Source organism: Lotus japonicus, chromosome 1 (assembly GCF_012489685.1).
Source record: "Lotus japonicus ecotype B-129 chromosome 1, LjGifu_v1.2".
NCBI lineage: Eukaryota > Viridiplantae > Streptophyta > Magnoliopsida > Fabales > Fabaceae > Lotus > Lotus japonicus.
This window is the reverse complement of record NC_080041.1, coordinates 129,689,397-129,713,963: the sequence shown is the minus strand read 5'-3', so window position 1 is coordinate 129,713,963 and position 24,567 is coordinate 129,689,397. Positions and strand designations below refer to the sequence as shown.

Below are 24,567 nucleotides of genomic sequence, written 5' to 3'. Positions count from 1 at the left end.
TGTGATATTCAAGTTGCTTATTAGGAAATCTTATTTATTATGTGAAAAATATAATTCATTCAAATACAATTATCACTTTTAAAATCGCAATGGTTAAAAGTGGTTGTTTCACTCATATTAGGTTAAGAGTTTAATTTTAAAGAGACACACACTCTTAAGGTGATTTTTTACCCTTATATACCTGAGTCAAATAAGGTTGCTTCACTGGAAGTTTCCAACGGTAATTTTGACACATTTAAAATCACTCTTTTAAATTTTGAATAACGAATCCTTTCACATCCACAAACATATTCACAATTAAATTATTATTAAATTATAAGCAATTTCTTTAATACTCATTTAAAATGGAAGAGTACCAAGCATTTTACTTTATTTTACCATGATTTTAATTTAATACTTAATCCTTTATAGTCTAAAGAATGAACTGCAAGCTACTGAACCCTATTGGAGCAATGCCCGAAATTCAATTATATTCTGCCCTTATCATAAAAGTTAATTTTGAAAATGGCTGATCAACCGTTAATTAAACATGAAAGCTGTCACTTTATCATCGTGAATAAATAGATTTATTTACACAAAAAAATAGTTCAACATGGCTCACTTCCATGGAGTTGCACAATAAGTTAATCAGCCCAGACCTATCTTAAGCCTCTGGAGTTAAATGGATTGTCACGGAAAAGGGTTGACAAATTTTGAAAACCTTATTCTAATTCAGTAAATATAAGGAGCTTTATCCTAAAAATCACCCAAGCAGACTAAACACAATACTACTATAAAATGCAAGGACGAAAGAATAAAACTTTTAGGAGGAGAAGCCTATTTAATAACTACATGAATGAAAATAACTGAAAAAACCTTCATATTCTTCTGATTATTTAGCTCCTCTGGTCCTGAGTTTGTTTATGTTAATTTACTTATCTTCTAACAAAAAATAAGGACAGACAAGGTTCCCTGATGTATTAACTCACACATGAACATTCTGTTTCACAACCCCTAGCAAATCAACATCGTTATTAGCTTTCCTCTTGTAACCAAAAAAAAAAATCAACATCGTTATAAATTCTGATATAGAAGAAAAATGGACATAAGGAATAGTAATTGGTAACCTAAAGAGAGCATCAATTAACAAATAAAGGAAAGTTGCAATGGGAAGGTTCAAGTAGCTAAGTAAAGAAACTCAAAACAGCAAAACTTAGCATCAGAAGTTCTGTCAGTACCACTAAGTAGCAATGCACAACATATTAATAATAATAATTATAGTCCTGACTATTACGACAATCCACCTGAATAAAAGAAAGTTCCCACTCCTCATTTCCGCAATTCAGCAGGTCCATGTGCAAAATGGCATCGTTCTCCAAAAGTGCAAGTTCCCTTTGCAAAATTCTCACACAGCTTTGTCTTGAAGTTGTTGCTTCCATGATGGCCATGGCCGCCAGGACCACCAGCACCACCTTGGTTTGATTTAGGTGGTGCAGACATTTGCAGGGTCAACAGCAAATCCTTCACCATGTTACTAGCTTCCTTAATTTGATCAAAGCTTCCCTCAAGTTCAATGTTTCTAAGATTTGGATCAGACTCGTGCTCTCGAATTGATAGTTTGGCTCCAGTTTGACGACAAATCTGCTTTGAGTTCACACCACCCTTCCCAATGATTGCTCCGGCCAGCGAAGCTTCCACGCTGATCTTAGCAGTGGCATTGGCACCAAAGCCTGTAGCAGGACCAGGAGGAGGCTCCATTCGACCACCAATACGACCTGCTGGGGCATGTCCAATCGGACGATGATCATCAAATGAAGGAGCAATATGCTTGCCGAGTTCCCATTCACCATGGGCAAAATGGCATTTGTCACCAAATTTGCAGCCTTCAGCAGTGTTAAACTTGTTGCATATGCGAGTTTTCACTGCAGGTGTGGACCCATTAGGCACAGGTGGTGGTGGAGCAGCAACATTTCTAGGTGGCGCTTGTGCTGAAGGTGCTAGATTCATCATATGAGCAACAGCATTATAACCACCCGGAACATAGTGCAAGAAGTGGCAGCTCTCACCAAATGGGCAGCCAGCAGTGCTGCAAAACAAAAATATGGCACAATTAGATTACATTAAACCAAGTATTAGTAATGACCACCCAAAAAAATGGCAGGTATCCCCTTTTCTAAGGTGCAACTGGACATAGTATGTAACTCATTTCCACATTCCTCAAGATAAGAATGTCAACATGGAAACAGATTTAAGGCTTATTTGGCAAAATATAAAGCAGGTGAGTTTGAACTGGACAAATAATGAAATGACCATTCAGGGATCTACTGTTGTGTGGACTGTCACACACTATGAAATCCTAGACTCACAAAGTTCCAGGATATTCCCTCCAAATATCACTAGAGAAAAACCTAAATTCCAAAACCAAGCTCTTGGTTTGACGTAGGGAAAACCAAACAGGAGAAATAGGTCATATGGGAGAGGTCTAGCAGACCCACATCAGAGGGGAAGGGAAGAAACTGAGCAAGGAAATGTGATCTAGCAAGGCAAAATAAGCAAATAAAAGTACTACGTACAAGAAACCAGCATTTATGATAAATTACAGAGAGTTGTTTAGAAGCACAGGCAATTGCCAATAATAATTAAGATAGAGTCAAATGAATCCTATCATGTAATTATATGAAAAAGCCAAGTAACCAAAGGTAAGAAATTTAAAACATAAATTTACATCGGCAAAGGATTACCTACTAACCTCATCTATATTGAAAATTTTTATTTTGGATAGACGAAACATTTATATCAAAGAACAACAAACTAACTAACTAAGCAAGACTTTTGCTAAAATTTGGTGACAAACAATGGTACCAAGCAACAAACAAAATAGATCGAGTTTCAATATGTCACCATCCCTCAAAAGCAAATCAAGACCTATAAAGAAAGTAAATATAACAAGGGAGTATATCGAATATGAGGTAATATCTTGATCCAATTCATCTCTTATTCTGGCCGCAAGATTTATACAATCAGAATTTTGATATTCAAATGTTTCCGGTTAAAGGTAACAGATAAGTTGTTTCTCTATTTTCAACGCGTAAGTTACAAAATCACAAATTTACACTTGATAATTTGGCATGATACCTGACCCAACCAATGAATTTTCAATTAATCTTTGTTTGTTAATAGCTTACCAATCGAAAGGTGGGTCCGTAAGCAATAGAATCTACTAAAAGCAGGCAATTTGATGTTAAAAGTAATTAATGGAATCAAACTAATTTAGCAGTAAGGCATTCATGAAGTGGAAAAATGATCAATTTTTCATTGATATAGTGATCTCCATTCCAACTATTCTTTCTCCAGCAATGTGTTATCTTTTTGGTACTCTGTTTATAAACCACTAATCCGTTACATCTTGTTTAGATCAATATGTACCTGTATAAAAGCTTTGAATATCCAGTTGATTAGCAGAATCGCATAATTTATTATTAAGGCAATTCAACAATTTAGCCTTAAAATAATTATATAATCAAACATTATTAAGAATTAAGAATATAAAACATGGCAGTTTAAAGTTAAACTATTTATTAAGTCAGGAATAGATTAGCACCTGAAAAACTTGGTACATGGCTTCGATTTGCTTCCTACACCAGATGATAATGACTCCAATTCTGTTGCAAAACATTATTACTTGTTCTCAGTTAACATTCTCTTGCTTTTAAATCTTGTACACTCAACTCCAAAGTTGTTAACAATATCTTTTAAAAAAGATAAATACACTTGCTTGAGTGAAAGCTTTTAGAGATTCTATAACTTCATTATCTAACATAAAGTTTTGAAAGGAAAAAGGGGCAATTCCAGTTCTTAAGTTTTACACTGCCCAAACTACTGAAAAATAGACCAATCTGTAACAATTTGACCAGAGATTTAGGTATGTTCGTGAGCGTGAGAAGAGATTGAATTAACTCCTCAATTATCAACATACCATATACAAGTTCTACTGAAATTTAGCAGTAGAAGTTTGAATAACAGCTTCTTTTTACATTCACAAACACACAAAAGAACAAGAACTTGCAGAGTAGTGTCACAACTCACAAGTGACTCAAACTACGAAAAGCAAACGACTTTTAAACAAGAAGAAACCATAGAGCAAGACCCATAAGAGCGTTAGAGCAAAAAACCAAACCTTGCTTAGATTTCTTGATTCCTCCATTTGAGTTGAAACCGGGTTCGGGTCTTCCCCTCTTGCGGAAATCCATAGATCCGGATCGGGATAATAGAGCAACGAACAGAGGATTCGGAACAGGAGAAGCTTCAATTGGAGAGAGATCTGAAGGAAAGTGAACGAAGAAGGTGGGAAAACCCTAACCCTAATCGTAACCCTGAGAAAGGGGTTTTGGAGAACAAAGAAGCAAAGCGAGAGAAAGAGAGAGAGAGAGTGAAGACGGTGTGTGGGTATGATAAAGGGTGAGACAAAAATTGAGTTGAAAATTATAGTTAATTGATTTGTGAGAAATTAAATAGTATTTAATTGTGATTTTTCGACTCCCACTTTTTTCAAATTCGAATGATTGAACTGAAAATTAATTTTCAATCATATCTCACTATTTTACTTTTTAATTTTAATTTACTTCCCGTTTAAAAAAAAAATTATTGTGATATTTTTTATAATCGGAAAAGTGCCAAGAACTTCTAAGCCCGGAGGAGGACGCTCTATGCTTTGAAAGCCCGAAGAAGCAAGGAGAGACCCACGCTTCGCCAACCAGTCCGCCGCGAAATTGCACTCATGAGAAACCCAACAAAGCTCAACCCGTCATCTCCACTTCAACATGTGCTGAATCTTTGTGATTACGGCGCCATGAACATGAACTCGAGCACTTTCAGGATCTGCAATGACCTGCACCAAATCCTTACAATCAGATTTGCAAAGGAGCTTCCAAGCACCATGCTCCCACGTGAACTTGAGCCCATGTATGAAAGCGAGAGCTTCAGCAAGGAACGTGCTCCCCACCCCTTCCTGGAAAAGAAAGCCAGCGACCCAACTACCTGAACTATCACGAACGAGGCCCCCGCCACCCATGGCACCACCGTTGTCGAAGAAGCTGTCATCTGTATTCAGTTTAACAAACCTTGTTGTTGGCGGCTTCCATCCCATGCTAAGCAATCCATGCCCACCATTAATCAGATCCGGTTTGATAAAATGCAAAAAAATCATCATGGTCATGCATGAGTTTTCGCCAGGCTACCTCAACGATCCAAGGATTGTTTTCAAGAACCATGTTGCAACGCCATTTCCACACGCCCCAAATTCCTACTAGGAATCACATCGCATGGCCTTCTCACGCATGAACATAAATCCAATCTGCCAGGTCTGCATTCCAGAACTATGGTCATCCCCAAGCACCCACCTTGCCCCACAATTCAAATACAAGAAAAAAAATTAAACTAAATGTGTATATATTTTTTATTTACAACGTCAATATATAAATATTAAAATTTTCACCAAAATATATAACTTTATTTATAATTGAACGTTGATGGGAGCTTCATTAAGGAGCGTGGTTGTATGAGCTTTGGTTTTTTTGTGATGCTTTTGGTGCTTGGCTCTTCGGTATTGATGGCTTGGAGCTTGGTGGCAACCCTTTATTGGTGAGGCCATAACTCTTCGCCAGGGTCTTTCCCATGTTTGCAACCAGGGCTTTAGACGGATGGAGTGCGAGATAGATTGTGCAGAGCTTGCAACTGTCATTGATAAATTGAACTCTGATCGTTTTGAGGTAAATCTCCGAAAGATAAAGGGCATGTTGGGAGGTCTTCATCCATTGGATCTCCAGAGAGTGTAATTCACAATTATCTTTTTTTTTTTTCTCTTGCAGGTGTTTTTTTTTTTGAAAGACTCTTGCAGGTGTTAACCTGCTCTTACAGTGATAGTTTCTCCCAAAATATTATTTTTATGGGTTTCGGTCTTGTTACCCCTCCTTATAAGAATCTACCACTAAACAATATTTTATATGATCAATTCTAAGAAAAATCTTTTTCATTTTTATATGAGAAGATTCTAAACGTTACAAAAGCTTCAACGCAAGAAAGGCAAGACATTATCTGTTATCTATTGAATGTTTCCTTTCATATATTTATTAACTTCCATAATCTGTTACAAAATTTAGTGATTGGATTGAGTCTATTTCATGAAGGAAATTCAATCTTTCAATAAATGTAGATATCATTACCTTAGAATGTGTTAGGGTATTTCCATAAAGACGTATATAATAATTAAGTCATAAAAAAAACCTCAAATTGAATCACAACCGTCCTTCCTTCCCGCTTAATTGCGCAATCAATTTTGCTCCTAAATCAAAGGTTTTTCATTTAATGTGTGAACATACGCATTTCAACGACCATCCGTTGACAAATAATTTTTATGGCAGTTTTTAACTACCGTTAACATTTGTAGCTGTTAAAAACTGTCACTAAAGTATATGCATATTTGACTGTGAATGAAATGTATATGCATCACTAAAGTATATGCATATTTGAAGTTCACGCGACTTGATTACGTGTCAAGTCAAAAGCTTGTGTATGCCCATATCATAGTTGACCGTGACACATTCAGTGGAGTTTTTTTTTTTTTTTGAATTTACATTCAGTGGAGTTAAGATGCCTTGTGCTTAGAGCAACCAAAAACTTATTTAACATACAAAATTAGATTTTCTCCCTCCCAAACCGTACCTTCCTTTCCTTTTTCCTTCCTAACACCAAGAACACTAGTCAAACCGAATCCAAAACCCTAATTCCCCTGCTTTAATTAATGGCTTTGTTACAAATTCACACCATGCAAAATCCTGTCGCATCATCACGGTTGATCAGGTGGTTAGGTGCCACATTCAATTCCAGACATGTGTTCTTACAAAATCCAAAAGAACCAAGTTGAATAACCATATGCACTAAAGCCATTATCTGTTCTTTGAAAGTAGTAACAAAAGAGTTGAACATATATTTAACCTGAAACTATACTTAGCTTGTATGTACTCTAGGCATGTTTATGCAATGAGCAAAACCAAATTTGTACACATGCCAAATACCTGTACATGGTTTCTCTGTTCATAATGATAACTCTACTTAGCTCTTCATTAACAGATCGCTTTCAAGTGACAACTTCTCTTGACCACTGCTGCTGTAGAACCAAATCATGTTTCCTGTATAAGTCAGTTACTTGTGTTGTAGGCCATGAAATTCTGCAGATCACTAACTCTGTGATTGAGTCATTGACTATTTCTATCTGGCATCAACTCCTCCCCGACCCCAACAGTGCTAACCATCAACTGAGAATTAAATAGAAGGATATGAATAGTGAAAAAGAAAAACACATTGAAGGACAAAAGGTAAAGCTTGCAGTTTCAATTCACACTAGTTCATTTAGGAGAAGTTACAAGAGGAAAGAGTTAAAATATACCAAAAATTAGTTGAAAACTTGAAGTATAACAAAGTTAAATAGACATATCAGAATTGCCAAAAAAAGTTAACAATTCTTTCCAGATACCTTCCAATCATTGAAGTCAAATCGGAATACAAAGTGGCTGAAAGCAACGTCCTTAGTAAGAACTGCATTTGCAGCAGGAGCATTCCTTGGCACTGACGAAGGGAGTGGACGAAGAAAAGTTAAAAACCAAGGATATATAAGAGTATAACAAATTTAAAGAGAGAGGGGTTAGTATAAGCAATTAAGCATTTTCAAAGTGACTCACAAACTAATTGCTGTCCAGCCTCATTCACTCTTATTTCAGCTCGCCCATCTTTGACTAAAAAAGATAAAGCAAATAAATTCTCCACTGTTTGTGCAAAGGAGTTTCTATTCAAAACCAGATTTTCAAGCCTGACAACTCTATTTTTCTTTAAGATGTTAAACATAGTTAACATATTTTTATCAGTATCAGTTTTCTCTTCGCTTATACCTCCGCCAAGCTGCAAAAAGACAAGCTAATGTTTAGAATAAACAATATTAGTACATCGATTACATAAAAATATTTCTGCTTACATTCTAAATACTCCACTCTGGAGTAGTAAACAGAGAATTCTTAGCTGTTCTAGTTCCATGCTGGAATTAGGATCAAACATCAAAGCAATAACGTCTACATAATGTGCTCTGAGTTCTAACTTCAAACAAATTGGTGATAAATTAACAGAAACTGTGTAGACACTAATATTATCAAAAATTGGAAATTGGTAACAACCTAAGATGCATGATTAAAAGTCTATCGAAATCAAAACCTCATAAAAACACCCCCATTATTTTCCTTTTTACATTCCTTCTTGTTTTTATAACTACCAAAAACTGCAGACACAATAAGAAAATTAACCTCTTCTGGCCGAGCCAATTCAATGGATTTCACTTGCTTTCTACGTTTAATGACCTTCCTCTGCTTTATTTTAGCATCGATTGGGCCAATCCTGAAGAAGCAAAACTGCAAATTACATATATCCAATGGGAAAAATCATATCAAATTACAAAACAAATAAGTCTTCTATCATAAAGCATGGACATTAGTACATTACATTGTAGAACAGCCATAACCCCCTCCAAAAACATATGAAACTGCAACTCCAATATCCTTCCAAGCTATTAAGTTTCTGCTACAATCTTCAGTGCTAGTAGTTGCTCCTCCACCTTTTCCTCCAAATTCCTTAAGCATGTGGGCGACAAAGCTAGAAGGAGTGAGTCCACCGCCACCATGAGCTCTCGCAGTCACCACCAAGGATTTGGTGATGTCCAATAGAGCCTGTGCATCAGCAACTTGTTCTCTTGGTTTTGTAACTAAAATTAGACAGAATATTCAACCAAAATTTTACAAAAATAGAAAAACTTATATCCTTAAATGTAACTTACTATAATAGACAAAACAAATCTGCAAGCAAATACAACAATATTTAAATACAACAACAACCATAAAAGCCATTGAGCTTAATCAAAAGCTATTCTGATTTTAAAAATCTTTCAGCCAGAATAACAGATGAATTAGATCCTCTTATTTAATCTACTCTCTTGTTATGAGACATATTATTGATAATACGATCATCTTTAACAATATCTTCTTCCCACGTAACAATATTTAAATACTTATTGATAATACGATCATCTTTAATAATATCTTCTTCCCACGTAACAATATTTAAATACAAGACAATAAATATTAAATAAATACCTAGTTGGTGTAAGCTTTCCATTTCACCAAAGATCAAATCAAATTTCTTAGACTCAGGGCTTGCAATTTCATCCTTTTCATCTGCAAAAACCACAAAGTAGTACATGAGTAAAGTGTGTTTGGTTATGATTTTGCATATTGCAATCAATTAGTATCAAACAGACACTTAATTAGTTCCTAAACGAAACAAGTTCAATTTCTCACATAGAAAATGCATAACAAAATTAGCGAAAAGGAGAAGAAGTACAAAAATTGAGGTGAAGGAGGCAAAAAATCAAACAGGAGAAAGGCGTGGCGAGTAAGAAAAGTGAATTACCGTGAATCCTGTTCTTGATGGCGAGGTAGCTAGAACGAAGACCACGACGGGCGTGACGAGTTTGATGATAATCAGCGGCGTCGTCAGAATCGGCATTCTCGGTGGTGGTGGTGCTACCGTCGTGGTGGATTTTGCGTTTGACCATGATGACACTACTACTACTAGAGCGATTTTGAAAAGCAGTAGTTAAGTTTGAAAAGTGGAAAGAACAGAGAATGCGTTGTTATATGGAAGGGAGGGAAGAGAGAGTGTAGAAGAAGACGAATCGAAGGCATGAAGAGGCGCGAGGGAAGGGACTGTGATTCAAAGAGGCTTACGAGGCACGTTTCCATAGTCAGTGAGTGTGGCCTTTGCCGTTCTACATATTTTCGGATTTCTAAAATACGTTTCTCTTCATAAAAAAAATATTATATTTAATTATATTTTAAAAAAAGAGTATGGAAATGTTATTCACATGATACTTAGGGGATTATATACAACTTACTCCACCAATCAATTGCATCAAGATTATGAGCTAGTTATGTATTGTCCCTGAATAGAAAATAGGGTTGAGATATATATTATCAAGAATCACATATTCATAGGAGAAAAATATATTATTCCTAATTATAAAAGATACAGTTGCTAATTAATGCAGTACTCCCCCCTCGAGTATGAAGCACGGGTCTTGTGGTTTGCACTACTTGAGTGACTCTCTATTGCAGGAGTCGTGCGACTAATAGGAGTATAGGATTGTACTTGTTGTTGTTTTCGACTTTAATAAGGACCTCTCATTGGGATGTAATTGTTAAGGGTTGTTTGATTGTAGTTATTTGAGGTGTTTGTGATGGTCTTTGATGTAGTAGTTGAGTTTTTGTTGGCTAGGTCACTGTACCCATATTGTTGATCAACTTTAACTATATATATATATTTTAATTTCCAAAAAAAAAAAAAGATTCTGAATGCCTAACTTGCGCAAAAGAAATTGAAATTGTTGCTTCCCAAGAGCCTTAGTAAAAATATCTGCGAGTTGGAGGTTGGCACAAACATGAAAGGTAGAGAGATGTTACCAGTTTGAATATGATCTCGTACAAAGTGATAATTACCCTCAATATACTTGGTACACTCATGAAAAACAACATTCAAAACAATGTGTAGAGCCGCTTATCTATTGTGGAATAGAGCATATGGGCTGAATGATGAAAACCAAGAGACTTAAGCAAGGACTTAAGCCAAGTAAGCTCACAACTAGTAGTAGCCATAGAGTAGTGCTCAGCCTTGGTAGAGGATCATGAAACGACCAGCTACTTCTTAGCCTTCCAAGAAATAGGAGAAGTGCCCAACATAATGAAATAATCAGTAAGAGAATGATGGGTTAAATGACAAGTTGCCTATTAGAATTACAATAATCATTAAGATGTAAGGCACTGTCCTTAGAAAGCAAAAGACCTTGCCCAAGATCTCCTTTTAAGTAATGAAGAACTCGAAGAGCAGCATGCTAGTGAGCTTCCTTGGGACAATGCATAAATTAAGCTAGAGTGTGAACATCATAGCAGAGTTCTGAGCGAGTGATGGTGAGATAAATCAGGCGGCCAATTAGGCGTCTATAACGACCTGGATGAGCAAAATCAGAACCATTAGCAAGCGCTAGATGGTGATTTTGTTCCATGTGAAATCACAAGGTTTTGAACCAAGCAAACCAGCGTAAGAAATAATATCAAGCGCATATTCACATTGATACAGAAAAAAAACCCATCAGGTCCACGAGCAATCTCAATACCAAGAAAATATTTCAACACTCTCAAATATTTCATGTGAAAAAAAGTGCTAAGATAAGTTTTGAAATTAGCAACTTCTGCAGAGTCATTTCCAGCTGTAATTAAATTATCAACATGTCGTTGAAGAGAGAACAATGAATAATCTCCTTAGGATTGAACAAATCCGAATGACTTCAAGGTTGAAGTAAGCATAGAGAACCAACTGCGAGGGGCTTGACGAAGACCATATAGAGATTTTCGCAATCTACAAACCTTCCCAAAAGAGGCACCAGAAAACCAGAGGAAGAGATATATATACTTCTTCACCAAGATTACCATGAAGAAAAAGCGTTATGAGCCTCCATTTTATGGAGTTCCCAACCATGAATAACAACTAATAACAAGGATCACACAAACGGAGACCGTCTTAGCAACTGGAGTAAAGGTCTCATAGAAGTCAATACCCTCAACTTGATTATTGCCAAGAATGACAAGACGTGCTTTGTGTTGTTCAATTGTACCATGAGAGTTATATTTAATTTTGTACACTCATTTACACCTTGGGTGAATTCATTGACTATGAAGGACATGATGCCACTTGTTATTGAATTTACAGTCAGATTTGTCTCAAACTCCAAATAACGTTAATGGATTGAATGTTGGGTTACATTAAGTGCCACATGAATCTCAATTTGATCCATGAAGTTGTTAATTTGGTCCCTACGAGTTAAATGGTCAACTTCTCTCTCTTCCTTCAACACCACCACTCTCTCGCTCTCTCCCTCTCCACCATCGTTACCACACTCACCACCCTTCTCCCACCACCACCACCACCACCCTTCTCTTATCCCTCTCTCCATCTCCCTTTCCACCACCCTCTTCTCCCAGACTTGATGTACAGAGTCACATACACAACAGTGAGTCTCATAAAGAGCAAGTATTGACAGTATTTTACTTCCATTCAACGAGTCCCTGATAATTCGATCCGAATTCTGAAACAAAGATCCTAGTATAAGTAAGTCAACATTATCCGCTAAATCTGGGATTTCCTTATATTATTTACTGATCCCCAAGATGGCTTATAGTGGAGCTTAGTCATGCTATAAATAACAATCTTCTAAGTTGCTGAATTTCTTAGTTTATGCTCATCCAATCTTCAGTCTTTGGAAAACGAGAAGAATCTTGAGTACACAAAGATAACAGAAGAAAACAAAACTGACCAATTGTATATCTTCAGGGAGCAACAGTATTTTCATATGTGTCTGACAAGCCAGCTAAGATAGTTGAGTTTAATCTAACCTCAAGTGTAAGGTTTTCACATGATATACTCTGAAAACATGGAATGGAAGCATTAGGCGAAAAAAGTGGTGAAACATGACAAAAGTGGAAATGATTTGGCATATTTAGTATGAGGAATTTCACCAAGCTAAGTAGAAATGGTCCAATATGAATGTATTAAATCAAATAATTAATCTAATTAAAGCAATCAAACCATTATTTTGATTGACAAAGCTGTGAACATGAGTTAAAACTTAGAAAGGTCCATAGTTTGGATTCACGTGTCCGATCTCATGAATCTTCATATTGCATTGGATACTTGAAAATTCAGGAGCAATAGTAGCCTATTATGTGTCACATGATTTGCAGCTTCCACGTTCCAGCCTAGTAAACTAAAGGGTGAGAAAGTACTATGCATTTCTCTTTCCCTCCCCACTTCAATGCAGATAGCATGTTATATATAGCATATTTTTTCTCAGAATAAACTTTCACACAAAAATCACTCATAAAAGTTATTTTCAAAATTGATTTTGTCCAACTACCATAGCCGTATGCCGTCAAAAAAAAAAAAACTACCATAGCCGTATGAAAAATTTATAATATATAGATTTTTCTCAATCTCACACATTACCTTAGTGCATTCACACTCCCACAAAGTAAAGAAAATTCATCCCTATATTTCAGGGCATCCGTACTCTAACAAAGCAAAGAAATTAAAGTCAGATATAAACTTGAAATGCAAGTGAGAGCTTGTTTGGAAAACTCATCCAGAATCCACATTTGGTCTGATCCACGTTTTCAGAAGCAAGAAATAATTGCTTTTGGAGTCAAGGGTCCACGTTTGGCTTGAACAAACGTGAAACCAAACATACATCTTGAAATAAAGAACTTGAATCAATATATAGCTTTGACTTCCCTCTTGCTTCAACATCTTAAGTAATGTGAGATTTCTCCGATAGCTTCTTTGACCTTCCTCTTCATTGGCCAAAATGTTTATTCCACTATTATAGTCAATCCCAAGAACGATATGCTGAAAATGTACTTACTATTTCATTAACTAAAAACTAACACCGTTGATTAACTAAGCAACTGCCCTTTTTTCTCCTTGTAGAGTATGATTATATGATATGATATGATATACAAAATAGTAATATTGTACAAGGAATGGTTAACCACGTGCCAAAGGCATGTTCCTGTTTTTTCAATTTTCATATATACCTGATTCTGTGATCCAACTCTTGAAAATTATCACTACCCTCTCTGAGCTTAGCATGCTTCTTGCTGAAACCATTTTCAATTTATCATGAAGATCACCAGCTGCAGAGTTTTGGCTGCTATCTTGGCCTTGGTTCTGGTTCACTTTCTTCTATTCTCTTCATTCTGTCTCCACCACAGACAAAGCTTTTCAAGAGAGACAAGTCTTCCAGTGTCAAGGAAGCTGCTATCTTCATCTTCAACATCTTCAGCTTCTTTTTTCACAAGATTTGGTAAAATAAGTGGAAGCAGGAATCAGAACAGGAAAACTGTGGAGCCTAGTTTGAGGAAAGCACCACCCAGCATCCCAGATCCTACCCAGAACAAGTAGGACTGGACATTTCTATGGAGATCTCAGCAAGGAAATTTTCTGTGATTTGTTCTTCTTTTCTATTTTATATATTGATCTTTAGCTACATGTTATACTAATTCGCCAGATTCCAATCTTTTCTTGGTTTTTTGAGCTCTTGATTTTGCTTTAGAGAGAGCAGGACAGAGGAAGTGTACATAAGAAGTAGAATGAAATAAAAGTATATTCAAGTATTTTGCTTTGGATTGCCTTCATTTGATCACAATAGCCTAGATGTCAAATTTTGGTTTGGATCAAAGAAAATGTTTGAAGTTCATTTTTAGTTCTTTTTGACTTTTAGCTACATGTTATACCAATTCGCCAGATTCCAATCTTTTCTTGGTTTTTTAGCTCTTGATTTTACTAGAGAGAGAGAGAGAGAGCAGGACAGTGGAAGTGTACAAAAGAACTACTGAACTAGATTTAAATAAAATACACTCAAGGATTTTTCTTTGCAAAAGGCAGTTATTTGATCATAGAGGTGTTCAGTAGTAGACATTGACTAAACATATGACTAAAATAATTCTTATACATGAGAAGACAACTCTCACACCTAAGTTTTTTCGATCAAAGAAAATGCTTCAAGTTCATTTTTAGCACTTTCGATGATTGATACATGTTTATATCATGTTTATGCTTCTTTTTTCTTGGAATCAATTTTGACATTCAGAAACTACACCGAAGCAATAATTGTTGAATTGACTTTGGCTTCTTCACATAATTAACTTTGGCTTCAAAATCAATTATTGATGGATTTTTAAACATGCAGTGATATGATTGTTGCTTCTTCCATCCACTTCAGAATTGAAACCTAATTGTTGTTCTGCATTTTCTATGTCTGTATTTCCACCAGTTTCTTGAAACATGGTTATGGGATATGAGATCGTGCAGGTAGCAGTCACATGAACTACATAACTTTTATGAACATAAATTGCGCAAATCTAAGCTAGATGTTGGCTAGTGAAGATTCATGGTATTGATCAATGATGCCATGGTCAAGATGAGTCAAAAGAACAGATGGAAAAGTAAGTAGTGCACGTTTGGTTGTTGGCTAGTGAGTTGTTGGTACTTGGAACATCTTGCCATGCCATACACCTTTTAGGTACAGAGTTGCCTTTACAGCCAAAAAGATTGGAACCTCTTGGCGGTGAAGTGAAACATTGCTTGGATATGTAGAAAATGAGGTTGGCTTAACTAGTGTGTTTTGGAAATTCTTCTAGAATTAATTTTAAAGTCTGGAGAGAGCTTATGTGGTGAGTAGCTCTGATGCTAAAATTGATTTGGACTAAAAAGAAATTGATCCAAACATCTATTCATCAAATGGTAAAAATATGTGTGAATGTGAGGTAACTTGCACATGAGTATGTTTGAATAATGTGGTTCTTTTGGGAATTGGCTGGGGAGGCAGGAAGGGAAATCCTTTAGTTCCTCTTGCCCCCATTATCATGAATGAAGTTTCATCCTTTGAATATTGAGCACAGTGCAGTAATGGGATAAAAGTACTAAAGTAGGCAAAGTAAGCAATATTTTTTCTATGATTCCACATAATACGGTTTACTAATTTTTTTTATTTCCTATAGCGGAGTTTAGTTTTAGTCACTCATTGGATTAAAGTTGCATTTTAATCCTCACGATTAGAGACGTAGCGTGGTTTTAGTCATTACATGAGAGCTCCGAAGCCTCCGACCACTTTGTCATAATGTCATGTGTCCGACCAGAGCTTATGTGGCACTTCCACGTGTATAGCTGAGTCTGACATGACATCCAAGTGTAATTTTTAATTAAGATTTTATTTCTATGTTTATAATTAATAATTAAACAAAAAATATTAATTAAAAAACAAATTTACAAACATATCTTAATCTCAAATTTCAGAAACCCTAATCCCCCAATTTGACACTGTTTGAAGAGTTAATCTCAGGACAGCAAAGAGACCACAAAATAATGAAAATGTATGCTTCACTTTTTTTTGGTCAAAAGCAATGCTACCCCTTTCTGTTCTAGTGAGTTATGAGTACTATAGTGTGCAGCCCAGCTGGGAAGTCCTAATTAAGCCTTTTTGGACTATAACTTTTGTATGGCCTGATATCCACACTGTGTTGACAACTAGTACTTGGACTGTCTCATGGTCAGACAGTCAGTGGTCCAAGAAGTGGCCTATCAAGTTTCATGTGAGGAATTGCATGTAGATGCAGCTTCAGCTCCACCACCTCATCAATTTGATCCTTTCAATTCCTAGAGAATCAAATCCCAAAGAGGTTCCATTCCACCCATTCACTTTTTTGTTCAAAAGAAGTTTCTATCTGGTAACAAGGAGACCAAAGGTACCGAATTTGGATCCATTAAAGCTTCCATATCTCTAGCTATAATAAAGCAGCTAAAGAAGTTTTGGAATAAAGGAAAATCTAGAGAAATTAAAGGCATCAATATTGATGCCTTACCTATCTATCTTCTTTTACTGTCCTAACAACCCTGTGAGAAAATAGTTTGATATGAGAAATTGAGAGTAATTAAGAAGATGTTCTAGCTTGCTATTTATGTAATTTTCACTGCAAATAGTTGAGATTTCTTAATATAACCCAGTCTAATAATGCATGCTTGAGCATATTCCGTTATGTGAATTCTTATTTAATTATACTTGGGGTGGTCCTAAGACAGTGGAAGCACAATTAAGATGGGTTAAGTACACAAATATTTGTATACTTACTAGTTTATGTTCATGATTACTTATCATATGTTTAATTATGCAGTTGCTTACAGAGTTATTCAAGATCCAACATTAATCAGACAGGACTTCCTGTATATTGACCCACATCTTAGACTCCTAGTCCACTATATCCTAAAATCAAATATATATACCCTTCAAATTAAATAATTAACTACTACAAATTTAAGGAATCCACTTGAGGATAAAAAAATCTTACCTTTTATTTTACTTGGAGAAAAATAAAAACGTTTAAGCTTAATTATTGGGATATTCAAACTATTGAACCAGAAACAGCTGGCTTATAAGTGATTCATGAACAAAGCATCTAAATAATGCAGTGAGAAGGAAGGATATGTCACACTTGGCTGACCTGGGAAAGTAACCAAAACTAATTGATATCCTAATTAGGACAAAAAGTATAAATCTTTGTCTTTGTTAAAGATTAAGTGCATCAGCACATGTAATCAATGACTTGTGCTCTTGTCATGGACATGTGCTCTTTTTTCAAGGCTATAAGACTTCAATTTTCCTCTTTTTCATAAGTTAAATGTATTTTTGAATTTCAATGGAAATTTACGATGATTTACGTTTGAGTTAATGTGTCAAAATCTTACTACTTCTTAATTAATGTTTTGGATTGCGTATTTTTCCATTTGCGCTTAAGAAAATGAGAATCTAAATAGATCTCCATGGTTTTAAATTGTGGTCTGCAACCGCAATTGTGGCCGCAACAACGTAAGAGGTTTTAGAGTTCGTGCATCGACATCACGTCAACAATTATGGTCGGTTATGTTAATTTTGCATTAAAAAAAAAACAATTACGTTCACATCAACTCGCATTTATCCACAATTTTGCGATTACATTCACAATTTAAAACCTTGATTATTCTAGTCAAGCGAAACAGAATACAATAAGTAGGATGGAAAGGATAACCATGGCATGATCTGATGACTCAGTACATCTGCAGGTTGCAGAAACTGTTGACAAGGTTATTGAATTAGTATATTAATTTACTTGTAAACATGGTCTTGGCTTTGAAAAGTACTAGATGTTGGATCTACCGCAATAACTATCTTCTCTGTTTGAAACAATGTCTAGCTGTCTGGTAGTGAGAGAGTGCGTGCATGCATCTTGATCGATGAACTTACCTACCTGATGGTGATGGGGACCAATATATCATTTTAAAATATCGCTATATGAATCTGAGTTAAGGTTAAGATTCTCTGTTATTATGAAACCAAGAACTAGTCTTTTCAGTTAGTGTATCTTCTACCTAGTGTGGTAGTACTGAAACTGAAAGCATATTCTGTACCTTTCCAATAATTTCTCACTTTCCCAGCTGAAGTTTCATCAAATATTTGCAAAAGTATCAATTCAAAGAGAAAAGAAAAATGAAGGGGTGGAGCCGTGGAGGGGTTGGAGCAGGTGAGTTGTTAGACTGAGTCCAAACTTTATTGAACTAGTACAGATACAAACAAAAATGGATACAAATTGAACTCTGCATAATCATGCTCGATAATTGTCTAATTGACATGAGCTTTTAACTGAAGATTCATGCAATCAGCAAGAGATATGGTATAGGAAGCTAAAAGCTTCAAGAGGCTACAAATATCATACTCTCCAAGAAATAATTAAGGAAGGGATATAATATGTTTGGATACTCGTTAGCGTCAGCACCAAGTACTAACCGACATTGGCATTCACTTTGAAGGAAAAGTAAACAAACTCTTCTTATGAATTGACATGAATGCGTTTTCATAATCTCAACATATGAAGCTATGTTTGGATATTCATTGGCACCGGTGAATACAAAACGTTAGGACTCACCTCGAGACAAAATGTGAATGAAACTCTTATGAATTGAGATGAAAGTTTGTTCACATTGTAAAGTCAATTGGTATACAAACACAAACACAGAATTGGAAACCTCATGTTTCTTTTTCATTCTTTTTGGCAGCAACTCTCACAACAAGCGAGTAACACCAAAAACCATTTAATAATGGATAAGATGCCATTGTCCACTTATTCAAGACTATATTTAGGATTCCAGAAGACAGGGCGCCGTATAAATTTGTATGGCTTGAATCTGAAGATCTTCCTAAATATAAAATAGGCACATAACAGAGGACTTAATTTTGGCTGATTATAATATTAACCACATATGGAAAACTAAGATTGATTTGATTAAAATGTAATCTCCATTGTCTATATATGATTATTACATGATTACAATTAGCTCTTTTCATGCATATTTTACCCTTTAATTTCTTTCTCTCTATCTATACATACATAGGAATAGAGGAATGTGTAACAATTTGATTCTGGGGATCACTTTTACATGGTTTTCTTATATATTGACAACTGATAAGTAGAGACGACGTGCGAAAGTTCTACTACAATTGATTAAGAAATCAGAATCAATTCTGGGAATTGTAACTTTTAGGTGTCAAAATTGATTCTGATGAATAAAAGTTGATCCAAACATACTATATATGATGAGAATGCTGAAAGGTGAGACCTACTTAATTTGAAACAACAATTTTCATCAAGATTAGATAAGACTGAATTAAAAGTTAAAACCATTATGACTATGTCAACAGAAGAATTGCAGAATTCCCCTTCTCATCCCACACCACACCATGTATACAACAATTCTTGAAACCCCCCTTGATCGTTTGAAAAGTTGGAATATAAAAGTAAAAGGCAACAAATAAAATCCACCCCATGGACAAGCTTGCTCTTCCCAAGTAACTAACCAACTGAATTTGAATGTGGGAAAGCACAACAACACAAGTGAGTGAGTGAGTAATGAACATTTCTGAAAAGAAACACTACCAAATCAACTTGAGAGCTTGTTAACTTCACATGCTTCTAGCCAGCCTTTCTTGAAACCTTCTATCAGATTCCTGCTTTTCCAACCTGAACTTCTCATGGCAATGGGCAATGAACATTTCAGCTAACATATCAATATTCTCATTCACCTCCTTCTCCTCCTTCACATCATCACCACCTTGAACCTTCTTCTCCTCAAGCCATCTCAGGTACCCTGCAAGCTCTGACTCTGAGTCAGGGCAATCCTCACCATCTTGTTGAGTAGTAGCATCAAACAACCCTTCATAAACCCGCTGGGGAACCGGCAGAACATGAGAGGATTTTGAAGAGCACCAATTGTAGTGAAGCCTGAAGGAACCAAAGATGATCTTGTTTCTCTTTTTCTGAGAAGGGTATAAAGGGAAGTGAATGGTTTGGTGGTTGTCCTTAAAAATCTCAACTATAACAGCCTTGAATTTGGAAAGTGCACGGATGATTCTGCACAAGTGGGAGACTACGAGGGTGTGAATGATTCTCTTAAGCTTCATTGAGCTTAAGGTTGAAGATGATGATGGTGATGATGATTTTACTGAGAAAATTTGAAGAGGGTACAACATTTTTTTTGTGGGGGCAAAAGGTAGATAGAAACTGAAATAGAGTTTGTGTGATTGTGTTTGGGAGTGAGTGTAAATTGGTCCATGGTCTCTGGTAGTTTATATGGGATGCCAAAGTTGTTGGATTACTAATTTACCCTTTGTCTTTTGGTTAATTTAAAGAAGTACCATGCACTTTTGTGGAAAAAATAGTCAAAATAATTGTACATTGTCATTGTTTGTTCTTTTTCTTTTGTGGATATGCAGGGGATAAGACCCGCTTCACAGTTTTAAATAAATTACTTGGTTGTTAGTTTCTGCAACTTCACGATTACTCAATTTGCTGCTTGTGTTTGTTAATGTTAATTATAGTTGTATAGTAGTGATTAAGAAGCTCGAGAAACGGTGATTGTGGCATAAGAATCGCCAGAATTATGAACCCAAGAGGATTATAGAATATGATACTTGGTGTGGGAGCTATTGTTTAATGTTTCATAACTGTAGTTTCCCTGACAATACTGTACAAGTGGTTTTTTTTATAGTTCAGAACCTTCGTCCAATTTTTGGAGCCAGAGATGATTTAAATTTAATGTAGAGATTCATATTTATATAGACATACGTCCCTGACAAAAGTAGGATAAGATAGATGAAAGAGAGAAAAAAAGTTTAGATGTAATATTTTACGTGTTGTGTCAAATTAAAGAGTGAGATAAGGAGAAAATTTGAGTCCATGAAAACTAGTAGAAATAGAGTTTTATAACTTACTCCATAGATTAGAATATTAGATCATAATTTTGTGTGGAAAAGTTTTATGTAACGCTAATTATCTATGAATTGAATTCACCTAGTGTCAATCATTATTATAAATTCACTTTTGCAGTAGTTTTTTATTCCATAAATTGTATTGACGGTCAAAACTCTCATAAATAGTGTTCAATAATAATTTTCATTATGTGATGGTGTTTATTGAGACTCTTTAAGTAAAGAAGTTAACTATTATTGTACGCTCATTTTTATAATGGTTTTGAGTTTTGACTATAACAATGTGTATTGACATGCAAAATCTCCCACAAATAGTGATTTGCATTGTGCGGTGGTGTGTATAAGAACTCTATTATTCATATAGCCTTTATCCAATAACTTAAATTTTGAGGATAAATGATTGTTTAATATGGTATCAGAGCCTCTATGACTAAGTGGTCAAGAGTTCGATCTCTTTCGCTTCCAATTCTTTTAATAAAATAAAGTTTATTTTCAGCACATGGTACATGGTAGTTGAATTTGTCCATTGTCCACGCTTCAAGCCCAAATGACTATTGCGTGAATGAACGTGTTAGAATATAATATGAAACCATTCATATGGCTCTTACCCAATAACTTAACATTTTGAGATAATTGGTTGTTTGACTCTCTTTAAGTAAAGAAGCTCGTATATATACTTTATAGTTTCTAATCTAGTTATCTTAATTAATTAGATACTTTACTTTAGATGAGTTTATTTAACACTTACCCTATGTTTTTTTAAGAACACTTACCCTATATGTTTGTTAGAGTAGAATTAGAGAATAGAGAAATCTAGAAGAGAAAGTTAAGGAGAGAAGCCTCATGATCACCCTCATTTGATAAGTGACAAGAGATAGGAGTAAGAGAACCACTTTTTGTGGTGCCTTCAAATGAAGAGAACGATGAGAGACTTGTGATTTTTTACCCAGTTTCTTATTTTTACCTCTCATACTCTATTTATTTATCAATATTTACATATTTTAGGTTAAAATATCATTTTATAAAAATAAAGTCCTTTTGTTTTTAATTCAACTAAAATAAAGGGAAAGAGAATTAACATAATTCTTTATCAAATTTTATTTTATCATACTAAACAACCTATAGGCTCTACTTATTTTCTAGAGCATCTCAAATGCAAGGTTCTTAGTTCTTATTTTTGAGTTAAGAACTAAGAACTTTACCATTGGAGGTGCTGACTAGGAGCTCTTAGTTCTTAAAAATAAGAACTCAGTTCTTATATAAGGAGTTTTACTTTTTTGAGTTCTTAGCTTAAAATATTAATTATTTCTTTCTCATCCAAATTACTTTATTACTTTATGAGGTTTGTTTTTTACTTTATGAAAATAAAAAGTATAAATAATGTGGTTGGTGAGACCAAATGAATAGTGGTAAGAACTAATAACTAAGAACTCATGGTTGGAGTAAAATTGCTTGAGAGTTGCTTAGGCACATGTGGCAATACAGGCCCACATGAATAATGCTAAGGACTAAGAGCATCTCCAATGGTAGTATCTAATGTTAAATACATACTCATATGAGTATCTATTACTATTGAATTACATATTCAATTCCAACATGACAAAGATGAGTATGTGAGAATAGATACTCCACACTAGACTTGAAATTTGAGCTTGTATTTATTACAAACACATACAATTAATTAAAACGGAGATAAATAATAAAATACACAAATGTGATGTTGATGGTGTGATTCACTATAGAAACTTTTAAGAGTTGTTGGGTTGAAGTAAAAAGTTAGTAAAATGGGGTAGATGAAGTAACATTATGGGAAATTGAAAAAATGATGTGTAGATATTTTAGTGAGTGTGATGAATGTAGATGCTCTAAAAAATAAGAACTAGCAGTGAAGATACTCTTAATCCTCTCTCTTATCCCTTCCATCCTATAAAACATAAGGATAAGTCAAAGTTAGAATACCTCACAAGAAATACATCTTTATTAATTTTTCTGGGTGTGCAAATAACACCCTATTAATTATGCGTAATTTTTCTTGCGTGATGTAGATATTTGCAAGGTAAGACTAGTTCTTTCGATCGGGGTTATTATGCATTAAGTCTCAAAACTCAAATCTTACTTAAAAGAAAATTAAACATATCAAACTTGAAACCAACCATTATATGCTATATATTATACGCAATTGGACACCTTAATTACCCATACCTTCATTTGAATTATATTGTTAAATGGGAGAAGAACGTGTGTCTTTGAATGACATAAGAAAGTGGGTGATTTCTAAAATAACAAAAATGGTTACTTTATTTATTTAATTGGAAAAAAAATTGATTATGTATTTATGTGCCCACGTCTTTCTTTCATATATGCTTCTAAAGGAGTGATTTTTTTCAAAGTAAAGTATGACATTCTAATTGCCGATACATTTTTTATTTTTCCCATTTCCTATTTTTATTTAAAAGAAAATTTAGTTAATATTTAAAAGCTATTTTTAGTTAATGGAAAACAAAAAAAAAATCATTTTTAGTAAAAATGAAAACTATTCAAAATATTGAGATGAAGAGCAGTGGTTGAGGAGGTTGGTGCGGCATTAATGGTGGTGATGGCGGCGGTGGTGATAGAGATTGGTGGTGGTGACGGTGGTAAAAGAGGTTAGTGGTGGTGGTAGTACAGTGACAACGTTGTTGACAGTTGGCGATGGTGGTAGAGGATGGTGGTAGTAATGGTGGCGGTAGCAACGATGGCAGTGTTGATGGCGGCGGTATTGGTGGTGATAGCGGAGGTTTTTATAGCGCAATCATAATTATTTTTAAAAAGTGGCAAAAATCAAATAACTAAATCAATAATTTTTAGGCCTATACCTGACTCTAGAGATGAAAAACCGGATGATATGTGAGCTCAATCAAAATACGTACAAATATGATGAGATCATGTTAATTTTAGGATGTTTTAAAAAATATTTCACTTTATGTGTGGAACGTGGATTATGTTGGCAAACGTACGCTATTTATGCTAATTAATACAAGATCGACTAACATATACACAAACGCTTTTCATGCAGATCGACATAATATGCTTATCAAAGGGGCGGGTACCTACCTAAATTATTTAATTAAATTATCCTATACACCATCAAAGTGGTGGCTGCCCATTGACGATCTGTACAAGTAATAATAATGATAAATGAAATAAACTCTTCTTAACTGATAAGCATGTATTTACTACGTAATTAACTCCGTGATATTAGACTTGTTAATTTGGTGCCATGCATGAAAAAGTAAAAAGTTAAAAGATGTTATGAATAAAGAGTAAGCAAGTAAATAAGAGAGGAGAATAGAGGAACAAGAGATAGAGAAATAGTGTGATGAGGATGCTCTGCTAGGTCAGACTCCCTTGAATTTATATTATTAGGTTTAGAGTGTTGAACAAATATACATGTGGGTCTGGCCCATGAACTCTTAACTATGATGGACATCCAAATATTCATAACACTCCCCCTTGGATGACCATCCCTTAAGAATGTGTTTCATTAAAACCTTACTAGGAAAAACCCGGTGTGGGATAAAAACCTAGTGAAGGAAAAATAGTACATCATT

At 35.0% G+C, this 24,567-nt stretch overlaps 3 protein-coding genes across 3 annotated transcripts in view; all 3 read right to left on the bottom strand.

Moving 5' to 3' along the window:
* Nucleotides 1–1,098: 1,098 nt before the first annotated feature.
* On the bottom strand, nt 1,099–4,438 carry LOC130730698 (zinc finger CCCH domain-containing protein 14). Its single transcript, XM_057582769.1, has 3 exons — nt 4,157–4,438; nt 3,581–3,641; nt 1,099–2,065 (listed from the first exon to the last, which is right to left on the bottom strand). Exons 1-3 carry the CDS (start codon nt 4,227–4,229, stop codon nt 1,309–1,311), a joined length of 891 nt encoding a protein of 296 aa, XP_057438752.1. The 5' UTR covers nt 4,230–4,438; the 3' UTR covers nt 1,099–1,308.
* Nucleotides 4,439–6,820: 2,382 nt separating this feature from the next.
* Nucleotides 6,821–9,828, bottom strand: LOC130732677 (non-structural maintenance of chromosomes element 4 homolog A-like). Its single transcript, XM_057584681.1, has 7 exons — nt 9,487–9,828; nt 9,171–9,251; nt 8,524–8,782; nt 8,328–8,418; nt 7,716–7,932; nt 7,511–7,602; nt 6,821–7,292 (listed from the first exon to the last, which is right to left on the bottom strand). Exons 1-7 carry the CDS (start codon nt 9,629–9,631, stop codon nt 7,233–7,235), a joined length of 945 nt encoding a protein of 314 aa, XP_057440664.1. The 5' UTR covers nt 9,632–9,828; the 3' UTR covers nt 6,821–7,232.
* A 9,509-nt stretch (nt 9,829–19,337) lies between these two features.
* Nucleotides 19,338–24,567, bottom strand: part of LOC130725352 (uncharacterized) — a 27,155-nt gene continuing 21,925 nt past the window's right edge. The window contains exon 2 of the mRNA XM_057576592.1: nt 19,338–20,327. Coding sequence (XP_057432575.1) covers nt 19,673–20,327 — 655 coding nt within the window. The 3' untranslated portion in view covers nt 19,338–19,672. The remainder of the gene's footprint in view (nt 20,328–24,567) is intronic.

Bases quoted from the DNA above. Each gene is read 5' to 3' on its own strand.
- LOC130730698 (XM_057582769.1), bottom strand. From the start codon at position 4,229: ATGGATTTCCGCAAGAGGGGAAGACCCGAACCCGGTTTCAACTCAAAT. The intron at 3,642-4,156 runs GTTTGGTTTTTT...GTTTTGCAACAG, and splicing joins AATCAAGAAATCTAAGCAAG to AATTGGAGTCATTATCATCT. The intron at 2,066-3,580 runs GTGCTAATCTAT...TTTGTTTTGCAG, and splicing joins CCATGTACCAAGTTTTTCAG to CACTGCTGGCTGCCCATTTG.
- LOC130732677 (XM_057584681.1), bottom strand. From the start codon at position 9,631: ATGGTCAAACGCAAAATCCACCACGACGGTAGCACCACCACCACCGAG. The intron at 9,252-9,486 runs GTAATTCACTTT...TGGTTTTTGCAG, and splicing joins CATCAAGAACAGGATTCACG to ATGAAAAGGATGAAATTGCA. The intron at 8,783-9,170 runs GTATTTATTTAA...GTCTAATTTTAG, and splicing joins GGAAAGCTTACACCAACTAG to TTACAAAACCAAGAGAACAA.